Source organism: Ammodytes marinus (assembly GCF_949987685.1).
Source record: "Ammodytes marinus genome assembly, chromosome: 10".
Taxonomy (NCBI): domain Eukaryota; kingdom Metazoa; phylum Chordata; class Actinopteri; order Uranoscopiformes; family Ammodytidae; genus Ammodytes; species Ammodytes marinus.
In genome coordinates, this window is record NC_137214.1 from 10,385,584 (window position 1) to 10,395,307 (window position 9,724).

The 9,724-nt window shown below is 42.6% G+C and overlaps 1 protein-coding gene across 1 annotated transcript in view; it reads right to left on the reverse strand.

Moving 5' to 3' along the window:
- Positions 1-4,798: 4,798 nt before the first annotated feature.
- LOC307256287 (testican-1-like) overlaps positions 4,799-9,724 on the reverse strand; it is a gene marked incomplete at its 5' end in the record, with an annotated part of 103,375 nt that continues 98,449 nt past the window's right edge. The window contains 5 exons of the mRNA XM_080035200.1: positions 4,799-5,007; positions 7,683-7,820; positions 8,419-8,481; positions 9,060-9,281; positions 9,567-9,686. Coding sequence (XP_079891326.1) covers positions 4,802-5,007; positions 7,683-7,820; positions 8,419-8,481; positions 9,060-9,281; positions 9,567-9,686 — 749 coding nt within the window. The 3' untranslated portion in view covers positions 4,799-4,801. The remainder of the gene's footprint in view (positions 5,008-7,682; positions 7,821-8,418; positions 8,482-9,059; positions 9,282-9,566; positions 9,687-9,724) is intronic.

Sequence of the window (9,724 nt, forward strand, 5' to 3'; positions counted from 1 at the left end):
TCCGCCATGTTGAAGGCTTGTCTTTTATATTTAAGTGGTCTAACTTTCCCACATTCAAAAGATGCAGAAGTTGTATTAAGGCTTAATAAAAAAGGATATGTATTTGTGTGAGTAAAGATGACAGTTTCACAGCTGCTACAATCAACATTTTCGTATTCATAATGGGTTAATAATATCAGCATCTTCCAGTTTGTTTTTTTGTTTTGTTTTATGGCCAGGAACCTCACTGTTTCTCTTCACGGCCACTACTCTCATCAGTCAACGTTTTCAGCAGGCAATTGTTTTTAGCGAATTGGACTTCACAGCACACAGCAACAGGCAGACAGAGTTACCAACTAGATGGTGAACAAACCCTACTGGTGGAGGTAAAGAGCCAAATAAATCCCTCGGAAAGTGGTGGATGTTAATAGACTAGCCTTTGTCATGGGTCCCTCAACCTGGAACTAAAGCTGGCGTAGTAAAAACACTACCGCTTTTGTAAAAAGGGGGTGCAAGAATGAACAAAAACTGAAAGTTCCGCGGAGCACCTTTAAAGGAAAAAGACCAACAGCCTCCTAATAGCACAGGAATTACTAAGGGAAGAAAACAACATCTTACATTCAATGGCAGACTTCAAACTTGTTCAAGCAGCTCCTTTTTTTGTCCTTAAAAATAACCGGCAATTGCACAACACCGCCCCACTTGTAGCCAGCTGCACCGGTCTCCATGGAGACCCGCCGGGGCTGATGGGAGGATCCACCTGACAGAGAAGCCACCAGTGGATAATAAAAGAGCAGCCAATGGAGAAATGAAACAGAGGAACCCATCTCCCCTCACTGAGATCAAGATGGAACTCAACTCCACAAGAGTGAGTGGGAGAGCGGCAGGAAAATAGACACAATAATGAGAGTGTGTGGGTGTGTGTGAGTGTGTGTGTGTGTGAGAGAGGACAACGAGGGTTGAAAGTGAGCGCTGGGTGTGTAATAGATGTGCCATGGGTGGCTGGAGTTGCAAGATAAGAGGCAAAATAAACTGCCATCAAAAATGTACTTTGTTTTTTTTATTATTAGAATATATCCACCATTTCCCCTACTATAATACACCTATATCTTTCGTGAGTTATGGGTGCAACTTCTAGTTTTTGCTTTCACTTGAGATACTGGGGAAATAAATGATGCTGGAACACCTGTCATGCCCCTAACTTCTAACAGAAGGATCTGAAGAAGTCTCTTTGGATAACTTACTGTAGCATATTTTAGCGACTTTATTGATTGTGTTGCTACCGGTTGAATGATGAGTCCCATCTTCATAGGTTTGTTAAATTTTTTAAATCTAGTTCATGCCCATTTAGTTTGTTACTGCTATTAGAGTTGGCTCTCCCATTCCTTGGTGATAGAAGGCAGAGGTATTCGATCACATAATCCCTTGAATGAAATCTTTAGACTTTTGGGGAAATGCGCTTATTTGCTTTCTTGTTCAGAGTTAGATAAGAAGATTAAATCCACTCTTGTGTCTATATGCTAAATATAAATCTACCGCTACTTATGACAGAGCCAACGTCATTCTGTCTTTCCTGTCTTTTTGTGCTAAGCTAGGTTGCTGACGTGGCATCACAGACTTAAAAGTGGTATCAATCTTCTCCATAACTGTTGATATGAAAGAAAAAAAGCAGATGTCCCCAAATGTCAAACTTTTCCTTAAAGCCACTACGAGTAACTTTGTCCGTTGGCGGCCCCTTTGGACAAAAGCGGTAATATTTTTACGGCGCCAGCTGTCGTAAAGCTCTTTTCTAGCGAGTGCCGCCCGTGCAAGTGTCAAATGGATAGGACTCAATAAAGTGCATGTCCGTGTGTTGAAAGTGTGAGGGCACCGGACTCTTTTCGGCTCCGTGAGAGTGGTTGGTGACTCTGCATCAACTAATGCCAGTCAGTGCTACACACACCTGATTGCAATGAGTTGATGGTTCATGCAGGTTCACTAACAACTTGCACGGAGCTGAAAGATTACGTGTCCTCACAGAAAGCGAATGAACGAGAGACGGTAGTTTGTATGGATCACGATGAGGTAATGTGTGTATGTTGTTGTAAATAATGACTATTTCAGATGAATAATGGTCATCTGAGGATGGTGAAGCAAAGTAAACTGTGTTTTAGTTGGCTACCGCTCATTCATTTAGGAGTAAACACTGCAGTCTAGTTCACTCCTGTGAAATTGTGTACACGTTGCTTGGCAACACCCACCTCCCGCCCGTCTATCACTCTCCCTTTCTTCATTGCATTTTCTTTTTTTTCTTTGATGGTTCAGCCCGGTTATCAGTCATTATGACGACAAATAACTGTCTCAAACAAGGCTCCCGCTCCCCTTCCCTCACCTGGAGGGATAGGCTTCTCAAATCGCGTTGCTGCGCTACACTGAAATCTGCGACCAATACGAATTTGTGACCATAGAGAATGCATGCGCAAACCGAAAATCGAACTGGGTGTGCGACCAGACCAAATGCAGTAATAAAAACAATATAAAAACGTCTTTCTTTGCGCTGATGGTCTCGTTTGCTGTCAAAGGTAATTTATGATTATCAGAGGAAACATGAGGCTGTTTACAATATATTTAAATATAGGATATAGATCCTTGCAACACATTTTTAAGTTTAGCATATTCAGTTAAATGAACAATTGGAAGTCGGGCCCATAAATCATGCAAGGTAAGGAATAAAGTGGATACAGCGCAGCAAAAAAGCAGCTGCGCATTATGAAAGATGAACGAATGAGATGTTATTCTTCATAGCTTTTGTCATGTGGCCTGATGGCAGAAGAATACGCTGCCCTAGCCAGGGACCCAGAATTGGGTGATTACACCCACCCACCACAGCTTCTGGCATAATTTGATGCACACAGTTAAGCCCATTGTCTATTGTATCCAACAGAGTGTGTTGTGTACTGCTGAATAGACTGTTTCGAGCCAGGAGATGCGGGTTGTCCTTTTTAGCTTCCGATTGTGGGTAAAAATGTGTTTTGAAAGTGCTGAGTGGGCTGTTTTGAGCCAGTGGGGTCAGCTGTCCCATTAGCCAGTGATATTACAAAAACACTCATTAAGCCTTTATGTTCTTTTGAGGCACCGCTGGCTTTGTGAATCTCCACTCTCAGAGGCGGAAAGGCTACTTTTTCCCCGCTGCTTACATTTATGTCTGCTTGTACCAGGGTAGGCTGCTTTCTCAGGGTTAAGAAAAGGCTGGGATAGACGGAGGAGGCCTTTGATTGTTCTACCGCAGAGAAATCAAAGCACCAGACCAGACCTAAAAGTATGGGAAACTGTCTTTCTGGTTTCCCAATGAGGAAAATGGTGTTTATCTATTTCATCATGATTTGGCAAAATAGGAGGAAATGTGAAGATTGGCGCTGGAAATGGTATACATCAGGGAGAACAACAGACTCGTGGACACACCTGTAAGGTTCAAAAGACACCCAAAGTGCCACTTTACTTCAATTTTCAAAGTTACAAATAAAAGTTCACTTGGTTGACATGGTGAAGTTTTTTCAAATTTTTTAAATCACTGAACATATCCAATGTTGACAAGCAGAACAGAGCGTGTTCTCTGCTCTGGCCCGGCCTCGTGTGTCCTCCCAGCTCAGGGGCAGCTTCCTTCCTCTAGTGTCCTTGCACAGTCAAACAGCCTTCGCAGCCCTGCTGACCAATTAGTAAAAGCATAGCTGGCTGAAACGCTGCAGATTTGGACTGTAGGCATCGCAGTTCGCTTTTTCCTTTTTTCTTTCTTTTTGTTTCCACTGCTACCGCTCTGCAATGCAACCCTTCTACCTCCTGAGATTGGGAGAAGAACCAAAAAAAGACACTAGTAGACAGCATCGACATAGCAACAAAGTATTCGTAGCAGCCAAAATAGGCATCGCTTTCTCTTTGAGATGCATAGAGCTTAGACCTGGCCAGGTAAAATCTCTCTTTTTACAGAAACACGATGAGGAACATGCAACAACAAACGACGATACATCATTAATCTCATTGCTTCCTAGGGGGCCATCTTCTGGGACATTCAAGATCAACGATTAAATAATTTACAATCCTCCATGAAGTAACGGTGGGGAGAGAGAGGGAGCGTCTCAGAGCCTATAGGGGGAAACGTGTTGTGGACACATCTTTGAAAACTAGTCGGAGCCCTGAACATTTGACACAGAACATGAGAATGAATTAACCGCTGATGGAAGTAACAGGAAAGGTAATCCACAAAGGAAACACATTTACATCCATTACATCAGCTAATGTATAGTGGGCTCACAGACTAGACCTTAAGGCATGGACATAACAGAGAAAGAAGAAAATGGCGGGATGTATAGAGCCAATAAGAGTAGTGAGTCCATGTTAGAAGAGGTCATAGGTTAGAGAAGCAGAGAGTGGACAGCTTGAGCAGAATTCTCACGGGGTCTCTTGACAGTTATTGTGTGAAATCTAATGGGGGATATCTTGTTTTCTGTCCGAGGCAAGAGCGACACACTTGAAAAAGGGGCAAAAAAAGATTGGATGAGGTTCACTGAAAAGAGAGAGAGAAAGGTAGAGAGAGAGAGAGAGAGAGAGAGAGAGAGAGAGAGAGAGAGAGAGAGAGAGAGAGATATGAAATATGTTGACAGGGATTACAAAAAGCAAGTTCAGGAGCCAACAAATATGGACTGTTGCCAAAAATAACAAGAGGAGGAGGAGAGATTGGAATGGCTTCAGATCTGTGCTGAGTTAACGGGAGTTTTCCTTGGTCGGCAAAGATGGCGGAATTAAAATGCGGAGTGAGATTGAGAGAAAGAGAGAGAGAGAGAGAGAGCTACCAAACGTAGCCCATCTCTTCATCATCCTCCTCGTCTTCCTCGTCATCCTGGATGGCTCCTCTGGGGTGGATCCGGCCCCGCCTCTTCTTCTGCCGACTCCGCCCACTCTGATGGGATGGCTCCTCCTCCTCCTCCTCCTGGTCGTCAAGGAGAATGACCGCGCCCCCGCTGCCGAAGTCGCCCGATGTCTCCTGGTCCTCGTCTGTGTGTGGGGGGGAGGGGAGATGCACAAACACAAAAGACATAAGGACTGAGTTAGAAGCACAGAAAGATCCATGTGCTAAAGACTGTGTATGGGGCGTGTTTGAAATTGTTATATATAAATAAGTGGTTCACGATCGACCGCTCTCTATAGGTAAGTGTGAGTCTGAGAGTGAGTGACATTGCCGGTTCATGAGAGATTATGTACTCGAGCTAGGTCGTTGGGTTGAAGGGATAGTTCAGTATTTTTGATGTGGGGTTGTTTGAGGTACTTATGCATAGTTAGTTTGTTACCTTCAAAAGATGGTGATCAGTGCAGTCACTATAAGGGGTTTGGGCAAAAAAATCGCCATGTATTAGTACGCCAACTCACGCTGGTGCAGTGCAGCATATGATTCCGCAAAATCGGAGGTAAACTCCGAAATTTACCGTACAATTGAACAGATATTTATATGTTAGGCAATACATTTATACTGTATATGTGGTGAAAAAAAAACATGTTTCTGCTGGCCCCCTCTGCAACAGTACAAGGCTGACGTACAGCAACGTCTCCCTCAAACTCCTAAAAATGACAGTGAAGCACTCACTATGCATAAATACCTCATACAACCCTATACTTCAAAAATACTGAACTATCCCTTTAAGTACTCAACACAGATTAAGTGAATTCATATTAAGGGGTTTTCTCTGTGTGAACAGGCTAGAGTTGTGACTTCAGATGCAATTTAGTTGTGAGATGTTAATTTAAAGTAATGCAATGTGTTCAATTTGTCACATATTTGTGAAATACACCATTTGTGTACAGTTGAACAGAGCTATCATCATGGCTGTGGAGTCAAAAATTGAAGTTATTTACTCGAAATGACTCATTATCCAGAATGACCTATTTCAGAATAAATGAATTATAATTAATGGAGCATATATATGTCACATTAAAGGTTTAATTATAGCTACTGCCAGGTTATCCACAGTAATCAATCCTAACTCATTAGTTGATTTATAGTTTGTTTTTAATGATCTGAATCTGCAAAGTACTTATAGTTACCAATGTCAAATAAATGAAGTGGAGTAGATGTTTAGCATAGAAGTACAGTATATAGAAGTAGCATATAATGGAGACACTCACATTAAGCACAAGAACCTCAATATTGTACTTTAGTACTTGAGTAAATGTACTATGTACCACTGTTTTTAATCTTGTTATATAGTGCTGAGTAAGAGCCGACCATGGTGAGCCAACTGTAAGACTGACCAGAGTATATATTTTCTGTTCCTACTCAGGAAGCACAGAGGAAGAGGGGAAGAAGTAGAAACACTCAATTCTCCAGTCAACACCACAGCGCAGAGTTAAGGGTTTGCTTAGCTAACCAGCGGTGTGGTTAGTGGTGTCTGGCTGACCTCAGTTACATCAAGTGACCCCCGCAAACACGTTGATGTTAACGCTGAATCAGTGTAGCTCCAGTGCCAACAGGAGTCATTATCTCGGCTGCTGCCTCTAGCATTTTGTGGATTTGGGAATTTTTGAAAACCTTGAGCTAAGGTGATGGAGCGGAGATGTGCCGCGTTGCTACCTGTTTGTTCTATGTAAGGCCGACTGTGAGAACTCCAGGCAGTTCCAGCCTAAGGCCACTCAGCATTAGAAGAGCTTGTTAGACCTGGAGACAAAGTACTGGTACTGTCAGTGTATGTGTGTGTGTGTGTGTGTGTGTGTGTGTGTGTGTGTGTGTGTGTGTGTGTGTGTGTGTGTGTGTGTGTGTGTGTGTGTGTGTGTGTGTGTGTGTGTGTGTGTGTGTGTGTGATGGGCAGAGAGAGACACATCATCAATATTGGAAGCTGAAATGACTCTGTTTGGACTAGACTAGACATTGGAGTGAGCCGTAATCTTTGACTTGGTGTTGGCCGTTTGATTACTAATCAGCCCGCCTGCCAGGATGCTTTCTTGCTAATTATTGTTCTTTTTTTTCCCAAAGTGAAATTCCTCTGCCATTGATTTGTAGCAAAGTGTTTTTATTGGCTCTTTGCCTATTCCGTTTGCATCTCTACACATGACTTTGACCTAACAAAGCACTTAATTATATATAATTTGACTGTATGCATCTCCTTGGATGACAACCACTACCAGTAGTTCAAATGTTTATTCTCTTCCAATACGTGCAACTCAGTTCACTGCTGCAAATTCATTTTCATGACAAATCTTTCCACACTGCTCTCTGCTGACTAGCGTGGTGTATTTTCTCGCTTGACTTGCAGGATGCTGGTGTTTGATCAAAAGCTACAGGAGCAGGATACCAGAGAAAGATAGAATCAGACATCGGACTGATAGCCAGACTTGCTCCAGGAAAGGTCATGTCTAGTATTATCCATTTCCTAAATGATCTCTGATGTGTAGAGATAAAGACAGACACGGATGCTGAGCAAAGAAAGAGAACAAAGTTGGAATCCCCTGTGCTCTCCATGCTTCGGTGATATTCTCGTGTGCAACAGCTCCAGATTGCAAAGAGAGACAGACGTAAAGAAGTCCATCTGGATCAAAGCACTCACTCTGAAAGACACATGGACAAATGGGAGCCAACAAGGGCAAACATAACATAACCGAAGCCATAGTTTAGCTGTAGAACATATGGGTGTTGGTTTATGCTCTCTCTCTCTGTCTCTTCATGTGCGTTGTTGTTTTACCGCAATTGGGGTTGCCTTGTTTTCTGGAGCCAGCGATCTCGTTGCCATATTTGTCCACACACCAACACTGGCCGGTGCTGCCGTGACACTGGGTTGGTTTGAAGTAGCCCTCCTCAGTACAACGAGGGATGTAGGAGCCTATAGATAAAGAAGGATGGAAGAAGGGATGAAAGGAAGCAATATGGCGAGAGAAAAAAAGGTAAAAGAAGAATAAAATAAACAGTGGTATTATAAAAGGTTGGGGAGGGTTGAGGACATTCAACTGAGAAAAGAAAGAGGGTGGAGAGGTAAGAATCTAAGTTCTTGTCAGCAGAGGCCCCTGACTCCTGTAGCAGTGACCGATGTTCTTGTGTATTCACAGAGGGAGATCAACAATCAATTACCGCTGTGAAGGTTGTGGGATAACAACCATACATCCTGCTTAGAGGGAAGCAATCACTTTCAAACACGCACACAGACATGCACACACGCACACACACACACTTGCGCACTGCGTTCTTTAACCTTCATTTGACCTATCCAAGCTCATTTTTCATTCTGTTTTGTTTTGAGCTGGAACACTGAACGATCTGCCCGGCGGGGACAGATGACACAAGTAGAAAAATATCAGGATGTGCTTTATAGTTTGTGTACCGGAATGAGACACATGCTAGTGTGTGTGTGTGTGTGTGTGTGTGTGTGTGTGTGTGTGTGTGTGTGTGTGTGTGACTGGAAGCTGTCAATCATCCAGACTTACCTATGAGACTCTTCCTTCGACTTTGACTCTGGATCCTGGTCTTCTCAGTTTGGCAAGGCAGTCCTATGACCATAAAGCATAGACCATAGTTTAGTTAATTAAGCTCAGTTTGTCTTTTTACCAACATTGTAATGGTTGTAAATGATTTATTATTAAATTATTAACTTATTTCTAGCTCAACTGTAGAACGTTTAGATTTGCACTTTTGCATTTGTATGAAAGGAACTATAATATAATTTCTACAATTACCGTAAAAAACACCTATGAATAAAGTTTGATTGATTGATGATGGACTGATAGATAGAGTATCTGGGGACATGCTGGTGAATCGCTATACAAAATCCCAAAAGGGAAAACTACCATTTTCAACTGAGGCAAGAATAAATGCACAAAAAAAAAGTCTATAACACAGATAAACTGAGTTTTAGGCAGTACAATAGTTGAGCCAGTAAATCATCTGCAAAACATAGTAGACCTTTCCACCGAAAAGAGTAGAAAACTGGTTTTAATGTTGGCTTTCTTTCTAATCTGAATAAATTTAATAAAAAATGGTGGTTTTGTTTAAAGCCTCTATTTAGAAGTTAAATGAAAGTAGTATTTCTTATCTATACATCAGTTTCCAGCAGTCCCTTCCCTCTCACCGTCGGGCTTCTGGAAGCAGTAGCACCACTCGTTGTTGGACAGCTTCCCGTCCTTAAAGGAGTCACAGGAGTTGAAGAGGGGCTTCATGCACAGCTCATACTTGTCCAGGTAGATGGCACTCAGCTCTGATTGGTCCAGCAGGAGGTCAAAGTTCATGTCTAGCTTGTTGAACATCCAGCCCAGTGAGTCCTTACAGATAGGCAAGATGCTGGTGTCAAAGTCTAGCGAAGAAAAAATAGACACAGTGGCTCAAAATTAGATGACATAAAACTGTTGATGTGAATTTTTTTAAACTTGAATGGGTAACTTTATTTAAACATTTTTAATTGGCAGACTGATGCTTCTATGTGTGTGAGTGAGTGCATTGGTGGAACAGTTGAAATGTGTTCAGGCATGTTGTCATCACAGAGAACAGAGCAAGGAGTGAAAAGTGTGGCTGCTCAACAGGCAAGGGCTTTGAAGACTCACACAGACACACACACACACACACACGCACGTCTACTTACGTCCAATGGCGGAGTCAAAGCTGTCGGAGGATTTGAGGTCTCTGTTTGCGTCGAGGTGGAGAACTCCAAACCAATCCTTCAGTCGGGAAGCCAGACTGTGGAGCTCCATGTCAGTGCAGGCTGCACACAAACACGCACACGCACACACACACACACAC